The 19,385-nt window shown below is 45.5% G+C and overlaps 1 protein-coding gene across 1 annotated transcript in view; it reads right to left on the bottom strand.

Moving 5' to 3' along the window:
• Nucleotides 1–286: 286 nt before the first annotated feature.
• KCNJ3 (potassium inwardly rectifying channel subfamily J member 3) overlaps nt 287–19,385 on the bottom strand; it is a 58,862-nt gene continuing 39,763 nt past the window's right edge. The window contains exon 3 of the mRNA XM_075029093.1: nt 287–4,640. Coding sequence (XP_074885194.1) covers nt 4,057–4,640 — 584 coding nt within the window. The 3' untranslated portion in view covers nt 287–4,056. The remainder of the gene's footprint in view (nt 4,641–19,385) is intronic.

Below are 19,385 nucleotides of genomic sequence, written 5' to 3'. Positions count from 1 at the left end.
TAAAGTTCAGAAATTCACCAGGACATTGGCATATCAGGGGTGCCTGAATTACAGAGTCTACGGGTTTTCAGCACGTACCTTGGGCTCTGCTCTTCGCTGTCCCTCAGGAAGGAGCCTGCGGACTCCTGACTTGGATTTTCTGTGCCCGGGCTCAGCCAGACCGTCTCCAAAGACCCTGAAAATGCAGCTCAACTAAACTCAGGTTTTAGTTTTGCTGCTCTTAACAGCAATCAAGAGATTGGCCTTTTGCACACATTAAATGTGAAATCAGGAGCCCTTAAACAGCTTGAATCCATAGTCATTTATTAAAGTAATAAAAAGTGGATGGGATAAAAGACAAACACATTTAAACCGAACGATTTTTTGAAAGTTTAATATAGCTTTAGATAAAACTGAGCTTGCAGTATTAATGAATACAAGAGTTTGTTATTTTGTATAATTCAAATAAACTTGTACATTTATACAGTTATAGACTGCATGCCAGAAAATGCATTTAGTTTATTCTAATTTGAATATGTACAATTTACAATATAATTCAAGCATAAATTCAGCAGTAGAGAACACAGACCGGCTGTGCAATCAGTTACTTTTTCTTAGCATAAGCATTAGGGCTGGGCTAAATGTTAATTAGGAAAAAAAAAAAGTGGCCACAGCAATAAAAATGAAATATTAATCAGAAGTAACTTCCTAAAATAAATAACTAAAGAAAGTTATCATCCATGTTTGTACTTTCACTCTTATTAATGAAAGACTCATACATTGTCACCTTAACATACATAATGCATTGCAAGACAAGCCACAAGCCTCAGAAATCTTGCATCCAGCAAGGACAGGTACATATTTTGATTTAAAAAATCAAACTTTTCAGTTAATCATAACTTAATATTTTTTATGGCATTAATTTAATAAAAGTGAGGCTACTTCTCCAGTGTTTCACATACTTTCAGATATTTTTACACAGGCACTGAGTAAGCTGCAGCCACTCAGACTGCCAATATATTTTACAGCTACAGCACTTCTCCCTGTCACCTATTTTAAGTTCAATTTGTAGAAAACATCCACGCTGCTCCTACTTAATTCAATCTTGTACACAGTTTCCCAAAGAAAAACACCACTTGGCTCTCCTGAAGGCAGGACTTTGCAGTCACTGAGCAGCCACCTTGCCAAGGCACGGGAAGCCAGGCACCTTCCCCACAGTTTTCGGGAGGGAGGATGCTGGTGGCCCCAGGGCACGGCTGGTGAAACACCATTGCTCTTAGTCTGGGGACACGTCACATTTACTTTTCCATAAAGAAAAGTCAACCGGACCATGAGCCGTCCCCCAAGCTGATGGCAGGAGAACTCAGCAAAGATGGGCAACCCCCAGGGGACCCCACCTTGCACCAGTGCTTCCGTACCAGAGCCACAAAACTGGGGGTAGCACAGGGGAATAGAATAGAATAGAATAGAATAGAATAGAATAGAATAGAATAGAATAGAATAGAATAGAATAGAATAGAATAGAATAGAATAGAATAGAATAGAATAGAATAGAATAGAATAGAATAGAATAGAATATTTTCAGCTGGAAGGGACCTACAAAGATCATCTAGTCCAACTGCAGTGTCACAGCAGGGCAGTGGGTTGGCTGGGTCATGCTCCAGCCGCACCCCGGGAAGGAGGCAGTGGTCCCCCATCCACCCCAAAAAGGAGTTTTTGAGGAGAGGTCAAGCTGCTGGAGACCCTTCTTTCAAAACCAGACCAATCTGCTCAAGCCTGCTGGCAGGACTCATCACTCGGCTGTGGCACTAGCTGAGTGTTTACCATGCCAATTAACGTTCTCGGCTCTCTGGTTTGGACTTGGTGCGGTTTTTACTGTTGACACCTGGCAATTGTACATGGCTATTTTTGCTGTCAGTCAAGGACTGGTAGAAGAGTTACGTGTGGTACAAAAGTCAGCGGTATTTTACAAGACAACCTGAGGAAGTGTTAGCAAACAGGGGAACAGGAGTCCAGTTTTTACCTTGCCACATCAGCAATCTGCTCACTGCGCACGTAGAGCACAGGACCAGCACACAGGGAGCAATGCACGCCCTTCCCTTCAACAATAACGTGCAGAGAATTGAAGTATAGCCAAAGGTGTAAAAAGCATGCAGTGCCACTCAAAACCCACGATAAACCATGAAGAGAAACTTTGGAAGTTAGTATAAAGTCCTTAGGTGTACAACTGACGGGTCCTACGCTGCAACTTCCAGGGAAAGCACTGAGCCACAGCGGTGTCTGAGCCAACCCTCCAGCAGTGCTGAGTTTCTGAGTCCTTACTCCATGCCAACATTTATAAAAAAAACAATGTTTTTTCCTCAAAGATCATCAGACCTGTTGTTATGACTTACTGTAGCAAGCGTAAGCATTCGTGCAGGACAGTCCCGAGCCCGCGAGTCAGCAGTGCCCGTCCATGACCGCAGCTACATCACACGCATGTCCGCGTCTGGGACCACCTGGCTGTAGTCTCGAGGGTTTTACGTACAGACAATGTCATGCAGAGCCCTTCTCCTGGCCGCTCTTGGCGGTGGCTTTCGTACCTGGCTCGTCCCCCACATCACTCTGTCTCATCCAGACCCCCTCCTCCAAGAAGGAGCCCCTGAGAAGCCATCGTGACCTGGCCCCCAAACACAGACCACAGACCACAGACCACGGGTGCCCCTGGGCATGCGACAGCCGACCTTCGGCATTTTGGGGAGGGTCCGGGGTGGCTCGGGGTGCTCCAGCACCGCAAGCCACGATGACAGGAGGGGGGGTAACCCCCCAACACCCAGCCCTCCCGGCTCGACCCCGCCGGAGCAAAACAAGATGGAAAATGAAACCCAAAGACAAGCACAGAAGGATATCAAACCAAACATTTATACAAAGTATTACTCATTTTGAAACCCACAGGGTCAACTTCAGTTAAAGAACGTGTTTAAACATTATTTTCACCATAGAGAAAGCAGTAAGGAGCGACGCCAGCAGCCAGCGGCCAGGGAGCCATGTGCCTGCCCAGGCTCGGGACTTGCCACGACTCCACACAGCTCCGGTTGTGAGACCGCGGCTCCCGCAACCATCACCTGCATCGCAACTGGCCCAACTGGGCCATCAAAGCAAGAGGGAGCGAAATCCGGGTGCTGCGGAGTTAGGGGGAATTGCGATTCTGCCTTTGGAGTGCAGTTCATCCAGAATAAATGCCTGCTTGGCTTCATGGAGACATTCAGCTATTTTCATGTTTAGCTACTCTAGCAACATGAGAAATCAAGCACGTCCTGCTTATTTAAAATGGTTTTCTTGCACATATATTATAAATCACCAAGATTTTTAAAAAATTTTACTAACCGTATCTAAAGTGTGAACTTTATTCATTCATTTATTGTTTTGCCTAGGCTTATTCATACAAGTTTCTTCTCTAAACAATGCCTTATGAAATACATTTTAGTTTTTTTCTGGTAGCCTAGAGGCAGGAAAAGAAACCCCAAGAAAATGTTAAAGCAAAATAGAAACCAGCAGTTAATTTAAGGCTAGCAGATTTGCTGTTAGGAATTAACTAATACACCTTCTTTTAAGAAAAACAGACATGCACCAGAACTACTTTGTTGAACAAAACATCACGATCCACATCAGAAAAAAGAACCCCAAACCCATTTTCAAATCAAATTATAACTTACCCTGAAAGTTACCCACTCGCATGTTTTACCTACTACTTACTCTTAAGAAATACAGGGGAAAGGAACGCCCCTTTCCCTATTTTTCAGAATATACAGTATAAATATAGTAGGAGTCATGCCATAAAACTATATGCAAAAATTGCACACTATTATTGCATGCGTGTTGTGATACTACATGCCAATGAACATCAGCTCGCCGATCGTCCCGTTGTTCGTACTTACAGCGCAGCCACCGCTACCGAGGGGATGCTCCTGCCTCCCGGTGCGCCGGGGACCACAGAGTTTAGCACACATACGGCTGGTGGAGGGCCTGCTCTCCTGCCCACACTGCCCTTGCCAGTAGCAGTTCAAGCTCTAAACGGTAGCTAGAAGTCCCGTCGGGTTATGTAAAGCGGTCCGAATTCATCTTTCGCAGTTTGGGTGGAAGGTTCCCTTCCATCCTGCCACCGCCTGACAGCTTCTGCAGCTTGGGCGGCAGGTCGGCCACCGACTGGCTGATGGGATCCGACATCATCTTTGTGGTTTTAGACACCAGTTTCTCCTCCGAGTTCCCGGGGACCGAGCTGATCCGCTGGAGTTTCATGGGTAAATCCCCCATGCTGTAGGCCTTCTCTGAGGTGGTGGAACTCATCCTGAGGAGTTTTTTGGGGAAGTCTTCCCTCCCAGTTATTTTCTGCAGTTTTGAAGGTAGTTTTGTGCCAACTTCGTCAAGACCATCCAGGCACTCCACTGAGTTATTCCTTTCCTTGCTGTTGCTCACTGCGGGCGCTATCAAGGGAGAGGACATGAGCAGCATTTCCTCCTGCTCCTTCACGCTGTACGGTGGGGTGGGGACCTCAAACGTCGCGTGGAACTGGGAGTAATCGACTTTAAAGAACCCCTCTTCCAAGGAGATAACAGGGAAGAACCGATGACCCCAGAGCACCTCGTCCTCGGTATAGGATGTCCTGGCTTGGCACGTCATCCCTGCAACGAGCAAGGGAGAAAAACTTCCACGAGTTATGGACAATTGGGGATGCACATAAAGCTTGGGGTTTTTTGCACATTTCAATGAAACACATTTTATGTTTTTAAATGTATAAAAGAAAATGTATAAAAGAAAAGAATGCCTGCCATTTACATACAGTAGCTATTAAATTGTTATCCTCAAGGTGAAAGGAGCCAACAATAGAGGAAGGAATGTAACTGAATAATTCACATCTATTATTATGGTCACTTTTGAAGGTGCTGGTGACATAGGGAAACACAGGGCTAACCGATACCCCTGGCAGTAAATTAGCAAGAGCTGCTAACTGCAATGTAAAGTTGGACTTGTCAGGATGCTAAAGTATTACTAAGTTATTCCGTATTTTCATCATACTGACAAATGCATACAAACCCAGACCCTATGCTTTATGCATCTTATGCACAAACCAAGCCCATATTAGTGGATTCCAACCCACCAGCGAGCAGTAGGTATGTCCTATGAAATACATTTACTCCTCTTCAAGGGCTTCACCAGCAATCTGCTCACAGATCCATTGCTGCCAGGCTGAGATCCAAGCTTCAAAAAATTAGCAGGGGAGAAGAAATATGACTAAGAGGCACAACACTGCCCTTCCTCTTTCTCCACCGCCTCCCACCGTGAAGTAAAAGTCCTCCTCCCGAGCACCCAGACTTGGCCGTCCTGGTGACCCATCTGACCTTGGAAATCAGAGGGAAACAATGACCGTGGATTGCTGCAGGCTTCTAGAAAAAAAATCCTGCTGCTGCTTTTATAATTTTTTTTAAAATGGTATCTGTAGCAATCTGTAAATAGAATTACCCTGCCATTTTATCCTAGTATAGCAAACTGGAAATATGACATTTGGTTTTCAGGAAGCTAAATCTACCTCTGCAAACACATCCTCTGCTTAGCTGGCAAGAACGCCTTTAAGTCAGGAGAAAATTAAAGGAAACTTTGGAAGGCACAAGAAAAACAGTGGGGCTGTAGCGAGGGGGAGCGGGGGATGGATATGCGCCTGGTAACATACAGCCAGAAAAATAAAATTTTATTACTCTTTCTGTTACTGCTAATGGAATCGAAGTTTTAGTTTCGCATAGTGATTTCTACTGCTAATACGTCTGAATATATCACGAGACATAAATCTCAGTTTTCTGTTTTATCTCTTAGGAGAAAATTATGAACCCACAGGGTTTTTTGCACATACCGCTGCTCCCACTGCCTGTGATGGCACCTCACCTGAGCTCAGACACCTGCAGGAGCACACCCGGAGACCAAGCAATCCTACCCCCTTCCCACAGCCTCAGACAGGACACTGGTTTATACTTTATGGTGTATTTCCACTCAGTCACCATGTGTTTCAGTTCTGTTTACAAAGTTAAGTGGAAGCAATCACATACCTAATGGGTTTAGAAAAAAACATGCAATTTTTAGAAAAATGGTAATTAGAACGAGTACTTCTTCCATCTGTGTCCTTTAGTCTCCAGCCATTCATTAGCCGTACCTTCGCCGCGAAAGCCCAGACCTTTCCCCCTCTGCTTCTTCAGACCTGACTTCCGAGGGAGACCTCATTAGCAAACGAACACATCTAATAACGCATGCAAATGGTGAGAGCCGTGTTTGGAATTGGGTCTACGGTGCCTGTGAAGCAGATGGCCGGTTAACTCCGGTGACCTACGCTTTAGATAACAAATTGCTTAAAATGCAAATCACTCTGTATAGAAAAGTTGATAATTGTCGACCTCACTGCGCCACAGGCTTTGCTGAGGGGGGTGAGCTGCACCTCCGGCATCACCAAAGGGCTCCCGTGGGAACACCGCCACGGTGGCCACCACGGCCACAGCAATGCTGCTCTGCAAAGAGCTGACTGTTGGGTGGAAATCCCTTGCACGGCTTTTTCTTTGCATTGGCAACACTACAAAAAAAAAAATAATTAAGCTTTATTGTGTGCTATCAAAATGCTGTGGGGAGTGTAATAAGGGGCGTGGGGGGAATACGTGGGTCAGCAACGCTGCCAGGGCACGGGGAAGGGGACCAGTGCACAGGACCGGCCGGCACCTGCATCCACATCCCCACCTGCATCCGCATCCCCATCTGCATTCGCATGAGTTCCCACAGCTGATGCTGCACACCCGCGGCAATGCCAGGGCATGGGACCTGCCGGGTTAGGCTCTCCCATCCCTGCCAGCCACTGGGCTGCAGGGCTATTTCTACCTCCTGATCTATCAACCTGCCAGCTCCCAAACCTGCTGCTGCCCGTAGGCTTTCAAAGGAGGAATTTTATACTTGCTTCCTATCAAAAAATGTATCAGCTGAATCTCAGGAAAATCAGCGTCACAAGTTGTTCCATAGATGCAACCCTTTGTAAGCTCACTGGAGAGATAAATATTTGCAGGTGTATAATTTTTCTTTAAAATCAATCTGTCTTATTCACTAACAAACCCGAGGGTGCAAATTGTTTAATAGTCTCTCAGGATGAACAGCAGCAACTAATACACTCGTCATAATAGGGAATACCTGTCATGCTAAGCAGATGATGCTAAGAGGTGCTAACGTGCTCTGATGAGCCCTTGGACAAGAAATCAATTCTTAGGTTTTCTTCCAGCTCTGCCGCGTTTCCCAGCAAAGCCTCAGACTCGCAGCTATAAGCTCTGCAATGCCTTTCTGCTATTACATGCTTCGAGCAGCCAGCTCACAACCACCCCGGCTGAAACCATCTCTTTTGTATTATTCCAGCAATAACAGAGTTGCATAAGGCACTTGATGACCGGAGCCATTACCCACGTCCTTGCGCAGAACAAGCATCGGCTCTTCGCAAGTGTCCTAACACATGGCCCAGGCTCCCTCCTTGGGAGAGTTAAAGCTGACAACAGTGCTCTCCCCTTACTTGCACCACGATCTGCATCTTCAACAGGCTGCCTGGACAGCAAAGCACCAAACAGAAAATCAGCAGGTATTCCCACGTTTTCCCATAGAAAAAGCTGGAGCAGCTGGGTGCAACCCGCCACTGATAGCCCTTCTTGATAACTACCTCAGGATTATTTTCCATTAATTTATGCTCAGATAAATATAGGTCTTTTATTTTAATGCAGATGTAGTTTCTTTCTGGACCTTTAAAAAATAAGATGCATAAAGCAGCAGGAGGCTGGGAGCCATGCTGGGCCATGCCAAGGCACAGGGTCCGGCTGCTGCTGAACACCTACCAGGGGACCGCACGCTGCGGTGGGCATGGGCTCGCGCCCAATGGGCTCTAACAGATCAGGCCATTAACGTCAGGCTAATAAGTTTTCCTCTCCTGTTGGTATGAAGGGCTTTTTGGGTTTTGTGCTTTTTTTTTTCCCCTAAGAAGTTATTCATCAGCAGGGTACGCTGCCAGCAGATCCTTCGATGCCTTCATCATGTTAATGGGCCTGTTAAAATTTTACCAAGTTGTCTATATTATTAATATTCATTTGCAGTATAAATTTTAAACTCTCGTTTGGAAGCAAACACGCTGTATGCAGTGCATATAATTAAAAAGCCATCCATTTGTCAAAGTAAAAGGTTTCAATGCATTTTGTTCATCAGTCCTAACACACGCTTCCATCACGAAGTGCTCTCCAGAGCTGTTAACGGCCGGTGATTGCAATGCACATTAGCAAAGCTCTGCCTGCATACAAATCGCAACAACGCACCTGAAAAAGAGGTACCCTTACGCACATACTCCAGCATAAAACCCCAATCAAATGTCCAATAAACCCCCTCTCTATTATTTCGAAAACAGAGGCTGCAAAACCATTGTTCACCAGGTCCAAGGGAAGAAATTTTCATCCAGAAGCACTGCTCCTAAGGGGGCAAGCAATGCTGCCTTGTCTGAATACCCCGTACCTTCACAAACCTCACCCCTGCGTATTTGGGACCACCTCTACCCAGATTACCTCTCGCTGTTTCCAGGAGTTACATTCCTTCTGCAGAAACCAGGAGCTGACTCTGTTTTCAAAGTATTATGAATAATGAGCTTAAAGGAAGGCAAGGGGAAAGTTTTGGGACTCATCTCCTCACAGGCAGAGGCTGAAGTGGTGTTAGAGAGAGCTTTAGTATTAGACATTATTAGAAACATTGCTACTGATTAAATTCAGTCATTTATACCCACCCGCAGTGGTCTGGCATCCCTCTGTAGAGGCCGGTACATAATGCCACAGTTCGTAACACAGGAAAATCCCAGCCATGCCTATCTAGGAAAATTTTCCGTTAACTCCCTTGAATAATATACAGCAGAGCAGCTCTGGAGAATGAGCATGGGTTAAACTGATATATTTCTCTCCTCAAGTTTGATATGAAAGTATCTTTTTTTTTTTTTTTCATAATCATGCCTTCTCCTTTCAGCATTCGCTCTATCTGAAGCAAGTGCTATCACTGGAGAAAAATGCATCTATCTGTCACATCATGAGTTATTAATTACAAGTTGTTATTTCTAATGAGGTAGAACTCTTGGTTTTAGAGCCCTAGCTGAGCTGAAAAAGTGGATGCAATTATCCCAGCCTCAGCCAAGCAGCAGACTATTTAAGCTTTTATTTTTTTCTCTGTCTCTGGCTAGGGCAGGTTTAGACTCGGTACCCCATTTCCAGGAAACACCAACAAGAAACAGGGTTGTGCGAACACTTCGACACGGCGGACCGGGACCGGAGTTCCCACCATGCTCGCTCAGTAAGAACATAACACAGAGGAGGTATGGTGCCACTGGGATGATGCTGGGGTCAGAATTCCCCGGCATCTGAAATCCTAATAATTCAGTTAACGATCCTGATAGCTTCTAGCTTTGCTACAGTACAAGGCCAGTTCCCCAGGAAGGTGAAGGTATCCCAAAGGACAACAGCTGCTGCCACCAAACCCACCCAAAATCCAGCATCACGTCACATCACCCAAAGTCCTGTCCCACGTATGTTGGCTACGACGTCCCCATCGCTGGCTTTGGGTTGCCATGGGCACTGCATACCCCGCTGAAGTTACTGGACACAGGTGGATGTGGACAACCTGTCCTTCATCCCCATGCTGGGCTCTGTAAGCCTGAGCTCAGTTACAGTCATTACTGTGATTAATGCTGGCTTTAGACAATTAGATGTGTCCTAAAGTACCCAGGTACACGGTCCCTCCTGAAGCGACCAGAGAATGGTGAAAATACAAAGCATCCTACCGCTGTGACTCACTGTCAGCACAGCTGAGAGCTGCCTCCCCGAATTAATAAGGGGGCAGATGGAGGACAAAAAAAATCTGTAAATAAGTGCTTTGACTAATTCTATCCTATAATAACCCTCAAATTATTTCTAAATTTCTAAAGTACCCAGATGGAGCTGGCTGCATTCAGGCAATTTCTAGAACTCGTAATATATTGCCTTGATAAAAAATCACAGGCGTGCTGTTATTTATAGGACCCTCTTATATTTTATTACAGAAGTTGGCTGATAGTTGACAAATCATAGATCACTAATAAGCTTTTAACAGCCCCCCCCAAAGTCTTTAGAAGCAATTTAGGCATACAAAGGTTATATGGCTCTTTTCTCCTTCCAAGGTAATGCCAGAAATTTCACCTTAAATCTTTTTGTGTTTCTGGGCTGCAATTTGCTGGCCAAGGGCTGGGCACAGGGAAGCCAGGAGGTGTCCTTGTTAACATGGAAATGTTAACCTTAACCAGTCGGGGAGAGAGTTCATTATTTTGGCATTACGATGACTCAATAGCGCATCATCCCGAAGGCATCAAAAAGGGCATCTTGGCATCCCACCCTCCAGGACTGGAGCGAAGAGAAATCTTCCAGCAGAAGTTACTGGTAAAAATGCACAAATATGCTGACATTTTGTCAGATTTTTTCCTTTTTTCTTATTAAGATCTAGGGCCCTGCATGTTAAAATGCCTGGACCTGAGCTGGGTCCAAGATGCTACCTGTACAGCCAGGTGACTCTTCCCTTCACATGTTTCTCTGTGCATTTTGGGGGTGTTTACCTCCCTTAAACCTACACTTTATCTGTAAAGCCTCAAAAATATGTGTTAAAAATTAATCAGCCAGCAATGTTAAATCAATTACTAAGAATTAAGCTCATTCACAACTGCAATCTAAGGCTCATGAAGGCAAGAGTAAAGCTTGATGTGAGAATTGATATAAAAATATACCACACTTATCCTGCACTCTTGCAGGAATAAGGGAAGATACACTGCTGTAGAAAAAAGGAGTTGCATGATTTCCACAGCAATCTTTCCTCTTCCAGGACTGTGGAGAAAATACAGGAAGAGAAGCTGGTTTTGTCACATTTAGCTAAGTAACAGCGTGATATCCTGATGTTAACATCTGGCCCCTGCACCACCCTCTATCTGAAATGCCATTAGCTGTCTGAGTTCTGCGATAAGCCAGAAAATGGGTGCCCGAAATTGGAGGTCAGAACCAAAACTTGAAGTGAAGGATGCTCTCAAGCTTTTCCTCTCAACGTTCATTGCCAGATTATTTTTTTAATGTAAGTTAAAATGACAAGCTGTACTGTGCACGGCTGAGAAATGTACAGCCTGATGGAAGGGTTTCTAAGCAGACAGAAAGCGTGGTGTCTAAACTCTAACACTTCCCATCTATTTGGAAAGAACACCTATTTTTAGCATTAACATTTTCCCATCATAATTTCAGGGGGTATTTTTTTTATTAAACTGATGATAGTTTGAAGTGCAATAAAACTTTGTGTCAGTTTATGGTTGCCAGCCTCTGCTGCTGTCTGCTGTCAATGTCTGCTTTAATGTACTGGTATCTTTGGAGCCTGATTTTCTTTAGTAGAAGGGAGATGGGCAGCCACCTTGCTATCTATGCATTTAATGCTTCTGATTACTTTTAAAGTAATGTTTCGATAAAAAAACCTTTTTGTTAAAGAGAAAAAAAATATGGCATTTCCTGAAATGCAAGAGACAAAAAGAGTCTTAAAGGTAATAACTGTAAAAAGGTGCTCTGTGAATTCATGAAAATACAAGTGTGTGAATTCCAAGCCCTGCCTGAGGCTGCTGGGGGATGTTGCGGGATGCAGGCAGTGACCGAGGAGTGGTTCAGCAGACGCGGGATTAGGGAAAGGCATGGAACACAACCTGCTCACCCTGCCCCTGCCAGCACTAGGCAAGGACGTTGCCCGTCGCCTTCACGGCCACAGCCCGCTCCGAAGCCAGCAGTGGGAATGCCACAGAGCCAGAGGAGAGAAATGAGAGGGGGATGACGGCACTGGTGAGAAGAAGAAAATAGTTTGGATTTTGGTAATTGTGGATAATCTGAGTTTGTTCTTTCTGTAACAAGTGAACAGATACACTGCCCATTTTGTTCTTTAAGCTTATCACTGGTTTCTTACATCACGACACAAATAGGTCCTGGGATGAGACACAAAGCAAAGCAGTGGCCCTATGGATCAGCTCCACAAGAGCCGCATCCCTTTTTCATAGCAGAAAGAAAAAGTGGGAAAAAACCATGGAGAGCCTGCCGTTGCCCACAAGCTTGTGGTACCAGTGCAGAAGACGGTGGAATGGAGGTCCACACGTGTCCCCAGGCACCCACTCAACACACACAGAGCTGGGACAGACTGCGGGTGACGGGTAATTCAGGGTGTCTGACATACAACAGGACAGGGTCCAGTGGCCAACTCAAGTGAGAGCATTGTTTCTCTTGAAATTTCAACCTGCAGCAGGCCTTTCTAGAACACTTAATGCTTAATCACCATTTATTCCTGAGATCTAGAAATTGCCCCAACAAGAGGAGGTCAGAGATTAAACAAATTAAGCACATATGCAAAAGGGAACCAAGGGAGCAGAGCAAGCCAGGGAATGCAATGCACGCATTTATGCAAGAGTCAGACATCAGTCTTATGCTAAACATTTTAATTTCTCATCACACTGAATAGCAAACCCAGGCTTCTGCTCTGCTACTCAATTTAGACACGTTGTTTATGCTCTGGCACTAAAAATACCTCCTGGTTTATTCAGACTGTGCTGTTCTCCCAGGAGCTATCTTGACACTTAAAAAATAGCGGTGACAGCCAAGGTATTTTTCTTATCAGCCGGTCCTCTTCTTAGGGCAATTTTTAATCACTCATACACACATAGTTTTCTGACATCTTGCAGACAGCTCATCTTGATGCTTACCAGGACCACAGCTACCCTTCATTAGCACGTATTATAGCAGGTTTCGAAAATGTCATAAAACCCGCACGTAAAAGCAAGGCACCACCGCACATATTAATACTGTTCCCATGTAAAGGAATGCAACAGGCTATTGTCAGGTGAGCTAACCTCCCCTCTCTTCTATTACCCCCTTACCCAAAAAAAGGGGAAAAAATAAAAGCACTGCAGCCTTCAGTGCTGCCCTCCTGTGCTCAGCCCGTAGATGTCTGCAGCAATATTTTCCATTCTTTTGAAAAAACAGGACCAGAATCTCAGTTATCTGAACAAAACTGTCCAATGTACATTTAATGCAGTGACAGAAATTTATACTATCTGAAATCTGGCCTGATATTTTCTTATGACCCAAACCCCCATATTATTCTGAAAGACTCTGATCTGCTCCCTTCTACCTACGTGCAGGAGTGCGTCAGGGCTGATTTCAGCCCCTTCAGCTCCTTTCTTTGAGCAGATTTTTTTTCCAGAGCCATCTGCCACATTCCCATTTTTGCATCATTTCCCTCCTACTGGGATGTTATTGAATAAGCAGCCGCACCGCCAAAATGGAAGTATTTAATTCTCTGCTCCATGCCGCTCTCCACTAGGATGCATCAGGAGCGCTGCCGGCATCGGGCAGGGGCGGGAGGAAGGGGCAGGAGGAAAGGGATAGAGGGAGGAAAGGAGGATGGTAATGGGGAGAGGCAACGCACCCATTCTCACTGGATGGGGGTATTTACAGGATGCACATACACAGAGGTGGCGATACTTACAAAGTAGTACTCTGACAGAAAATAGAGAAGCCCATCCATCCCCTGACAAAGTGCAGCAGATGCTGTCCAGAGCTCCCCTCCAGCCTCAAGTATTCTGTAATTTTTAATGATAACACAGTCCTATGATAACTTTCCTCATGCTAATAGCTGATAATATTTTCAAAACCTTGGAGCAGACAGAAGGTTCACTGCTGGCAGCAAAGCACACTAAAGCCCTCCCGCTTTGGGGACACAGCGGCTGGTGGCAGTGCTGGGGAAGGTCGGGATGCCCTTGTCCACCTCCTCAGCCCCAGCCCGGGCACCACACACCACATAAACAACTGACATTCTGCATGGCTGCGGACATGTTGCAACTGGCAAGGGGACATCTTGGAAAATAAGGAGGTGATTGGTGACAGCCAACATGGCTTCACTAAGGGAAAATCATCCCTGACAAATTTGGTGGCCTTCTACAATGGGGTTACAGTGCTGGTGGGTAAGGGAAGAGCAACGGACATCCTCTACCTGGACTTGTGCAAAGCATTTGACACTGTCCTGCACGACATCCTTGTCTCTAAATTGGAGACACATGGATTTGACGGGTGGACCACTCGGTGGATAAGGAATTGGCTGGATGGTCGCACTCAGAGTTGCAGTCAAAGGCTCAAGGTCCAAGTGGAGACCAGTGATGAGTTGCATTCCTCAGGGGTCGGTATTGGGACCAGTGCTGTTTAATATCTTCATCAATGACATAGACAGTGGGATCAAGTGGACCCTCAGCAAGTTTGCTGACAACACCAAGCTGTGTGGTGCAGCCGACACGCTGGAGGGAAGGGATGCCACCCAGAGGGACCTTGACAGGCTGGAGAGGTGGGCCTGTGCAAACCTCATGAAGGTCAACAAGGCCAAGTGCAAGGTCCTGCACATGGGTCAGGACAATCCCAAGCACAAATACAGGCTGGGCGAAGAATGGAGCAAGAGCAGCCCTGAAGAGGAGGACTTGGGGCTGTTGGTTGACGAGAATCTCAACATGACCCATCAATGTGTGTTTGCAGCCCAGAAAGCCGACCGTATCCTGGGCTGCATCACCAGCAGCGTGACCAGCAGGTCGAGGGAGGGGATTTTGTCCCTCTACTCACTCTGATGAGACCCCACCTGCAGTACGGCGTTCAGCTCTGGGGTCCTCAGCACAGGAAAGACATGGACCTGCTGGAGTGGGTCCAGAGGAGGGACACAAACATCATCAGAGGGCTGGAGCACCTCTCCCATGAAGACAGGCTGAGAGAGTTGGGGTTGTTCAGCCTGGAGAAGAGAAGGCTCCGGGGAGACCTTACAGCAGCCTGCCAGTACCTAAAGGGGACCTACAGGAAAGCTGCAGAGGGACTTTCTACAAGGGCATGTAGTGAGACAACAAGAGGTAACGGTTTTAAACTGAAAGAGGGTAGATTTAGATTAGATAGTAGGAAAAAAATCTTCACTGTGAGGGTGGTGAGGCACTGGAACAAGTTGCCCAGAGAAGGTGTGGATGCCCCCTCCCTGGCAGTGTTCAAGGCCAGGTTGGATGGGGCTTTGAGCACCCTGGTCTGGTGGAAGGTGCCCCTGCCCATGGCAGGGGGGCTGGAACTAGAGGATCTTTGAGGTCCCTTCCAACCCAAACCATTCTATGATACTCTATGATATGATTCTATCTTCAATAATCCAGTAACTCTTTCCAGCTCTGGACTCCCCAAATTATTGTAAAGTAAAAGTGTTTTTTTTTTTAACATTAGTCTATGCATAACTCCTGTCATAGGAGAAATAATTTCTAAAAATAAAAATGAATACTTACCATAAACCACACATTTCAACATAATGCGATGCTGGAACTTCCCCACCGTGATGACCATTTTCTTTGGCCATAAGGAAAGGCAGTCTTCTCCGGGACCTCCCCCAGACCCCAGCTCCCGTGGCGGTGGTGGCAGCAGCACCGTGCCGGGTCCCACATGACAAAGTCCCGTCGTCACCAGGCTCAGGGCTGATGTGCCGTGGGGCGGTGGGGGAAGACTCGCGGCAAGCACCGGCTGCTGCAGCTACAGCCATGACCACGGGCATGCCAGAGGACAGGGATGAAATTACCACTCTTCTTTTGTTATTTCATGCCTGCTCCATCAATAGCAAGCTTTAATCTTAAAAGCAAGAAGTTCTCAATTATCCTGAATTAATATCAGAATAACCTTCTTCCCTTGTTTAGTATCAGAAGTGATTTCCCTTAACCTTGAAGCTGCCTGAATCACCTCCTTTCCTCGACAGCTTACTGAAAAGCCCAGTGTAGCTGCCTCTCTGCTGGATTTCCTTTCAAATTGCAACTACAGTTCTTCAGTCAGAATTAAAAAGCTGGGTTCTGCAATTTATGGAGTTTTGGCTCCAAAGTGCAGCCAAAAATGCAGTGTTTTTATTTGTAGCACAATGTAACCTTCCATTGGGGATGCTGGGGAAGAGACATGGGACGGACGGACTGTTTTGTTAAATCAGAAGAAAATTGTTTGTGGTCAGAGGATGCCTCAGGAACATATGGCTAAAGTGAAACCTGAGAGAAGTCTGCCAATCAGTCAGTTAGAAAAGGAAAAAAAAAAAGACAGTTAAAATAAATTATCCTCTTCAAATGAGAACATTTTAATTACAAGGCAAGAAACACAAACCCAAACCCCAACCCTTGCCTTTGAATACACAATTTCTTCAGCAGCCCTATGCTTCTCCAAACACCCACCCAGCCATATGCTGCTGAGCACCAAAATAGAGCACTTTAATCTTCAGGGCTTTGGCAGGCCTAAAAAATATCTGAAGAAGTATTTTGCGTTAGAGACTGCCTTCCTGGGATGGAAAAACTATTTCTCTTCATATTGAAAAGTACCGTTCGCTGGTGCTATACAATACGGCCACATAGTTGGTGCTCTTTTTGGGGCTCCAAGTTACATGGATGTCTCCTGACCGCTGCCTGCAGCGAGAGGAGGGAGCACGGCAGCGGCAAGTGACCTGCTGCAGCACCGGGTCTTCCTTCACAGCTTCCCTGCCTGCATCCACGATACCGGGAAAAGGCTCTCAGGGGATGGCTGGGAGACTTATTTAAATATACCATAAACCTGGCAGCCAATTTCCAAGCTGAAAATAATGTGCCATTTGGTATGAACTATATCAATAGAAGGATGAAATACAACACGGAGCTGTGTTTGGAAATAAACTTTCCTTATTTAGCATTGTTGGTCTAACATATGTATTAATTTGTTGAATATCTTTGCAACACTAAACATTTAGAGGCAATCAATTCATCCCCAGAACTGCTTCAAACAAACCTGCTCCCGTACGGTGCGACTTCTGCTCCTGACCTGCAGCCCCAGCTGGCCTGCGGCCGCTTAACACAGAAAATTCAACGCGAGACACCCCATACAGACCACAAGCCTCCCGTGAAAGATGGAAAATCTCATTTACCATCTTCTCTTGGTGTACTAGGATTTAAAAATTATGGTGATCACCGACTGCCCCAGCATTCAGACATACCCCAGAGGTATCTCATGGCTAGAACCAGGGGTGACGGAGGTCCTCAGCCGCTGGAAACCAGGGGATGGCCCCCAAATAGAGGGGAGATGGGGGACAAATGACCTCCTGCTTTGGGACAGGGGCTGCCTACAGCAAACCCACAGCAAATACCTGGAGAAGGGGACTGCCTAATGCCAGCAACCCTAACAACCCTAAACCACTGACTTCTGTTTTGAGGGACTCTTCTGTCCCTTTCTGCTACAGACAACTTCTGACGCTGTGTTTAAACCAGCTATTCTAGCTACAGCTCTTTCACCTGCATCTAAGAGTGCATGTCTTGCACTTGAAACATTCGTAGATCCCAGCTCCATCACCAGCATCTCCCAGCCTGGTACAGCTTCTGTCATGTATTTAGAATTAATGCGCAGTCCTTAACTCAAGATCCCTTGAACTAAACATAGCATTTGCCGCACAGTCTTCGGTTTTAGCTGACAAACATTTCTTGCAAACACATCAGGCACACAGAATTTCCTAGGGAAGAGATGCATCAATTTTGTCAGTGCTGGGGGAAATGAGTATCAGGCTGGACTTGACAATTTCTGGGCTGTAAAAGTCTCTTCAGGAAACCAGACACCTTGCTGCACCACATGTAAATTTACCTTTTTTATATATATATATATATATTTTTAGAAAGCAAATTATGCCCTTTGGCACAGCACTGCATGCCCCTTGGGAGGAGAGTGGCCTCACAGGTTGCTAAAGGGACCCGAGTGCCAGCATCAATTATCTGTACTTTTTTTTAAAGTCAAGAATTACACTTATATTACAGCAAAGCCGTGAGAGCAATAGTATTTGTACAGCTTTTCAGAAGCGATATGCGAGAAGAGCATATGTGCAAAAGCTGGGAGAAATGGGATGCTTTGCCTGGAGAAGCCAACGCCCAGCCAGGTGCCCACCCAAAATACGCAGTTTTAAATAGTGCTCTTAGTCCCAGCAGCTCCCACAGAAAATAAACACAGCTGCATGAAGATGAGTGGAAAACCAGGCAGTATATCTTTGCAAATACACAGTCATTCATTAGGCTTCATTTCCTGAGAGCAGTTTCAGGTTTGCATGAAAATTGTATATGTATATATGTCCAGAAATGCCTCTGAGGGTTTCAAAATAATCGAGAACTTTAGCAAGGAGAACACCTTTAAAACCAGGATTGTCTCATCTTTATGCAGTAATTTGTTGATGGTATTGCAGGTAGTTCCTGGAATATGTATTAGCGTATCCATCTAGCCCAACATCTATTTACATTTTGGGAGGTAATGAACATTCATTCCAGGTTTCTCTCCCTCCCTGGCGTGTTGTACATGCTTCACCACAGGCTCAGTACAAGCTTAAACAAATCTGCTGTGCTCCCTTTGATCAGGACATTTCACTTTTTGGTTTAAGTCAGATGCTACATGTCTCAGCTGTTAGCAAGGAGGCAAAACAATGCTCTTACTTGTACTTTCTGTGCAAAAAGTTCTACCTAGATGTGAGTCCCAAATATCACCGCACACCACTGCTTGCCTCTGTTATCGGCTGTGCAGGCTGCTCAGCCTGACCAGTTGGGAATGCTGCTAAAATATAAAGTTGAAATGGCAATATTTTTTAAGTATGTTTTTTAGCATTAATTAACAGGAATGCAATTGCTTTAATTTTCCTAAGAGCCACAACTGAGCCCCAGACACCCAGTGGGACATGACTGGGTTTTGTTCTTCCCGTCTGAGCAGTCCCTGGCCATAAAGAACAGTGAAATAAGTTGCCCATTACCTTGCGTTTTCAGCCTTTGAAGATGGGGCTGCCCAACCTAAGGTCTCCCCTTCCTGTGCAGGGAGCAGAGCATCTCAGCATTACCTCCCCAACCTACCAAGCTCTTACTCTAACTTAGGCTTCCCTCCGGACAAACTTCTAAAAAAGCATCTTCATGCATTCAGTAATTGTCTGTTGTTTTTTTCCCCTTGGTAATACATTTGACTGATCTCTATAGATTATACAGGTGCATTCATATCACCAGGTGCACTTCAGAGCTGTTCCTTCATTGCAGCGTCATCAAACCTCTCCCGTATTAAAATAAAAATCAAAATCCCAAAATAAAACAGGACCAACATTTCCTGATGCAAAGGCAGGAAAGGCAGATAAGGCTCAGAGTTATTGAATGCTGTTTTCTTCATATAGCCCCATCTTCCATTATGGTTGATATACAAAGCATCAAGAAGATAATACAGCAGAAAATAATTTCCTGCAGCGTGCACAGGAGTGAGACTATTACAGCAGTCAGCGAAGGT

This window comes from Buteo buteo, chromosome 5, assembly GCF_964188355.1.
Source record: "Buteo buteo chromosome 5, bButBut1.hap1.1, whole genome shotgun sequence".
Taxonomy (NCBI): Eukaryota; Metazoa; Chordata; class Aves; order Accipitriformes; family Accipitridae; genus Buteo; species Buteo buteo.
The sequence above is the reverse complement of the archived record's forward strand: the minus strand, read 5'-3'. Positions and strand labels throughout refer to the sequence as shown.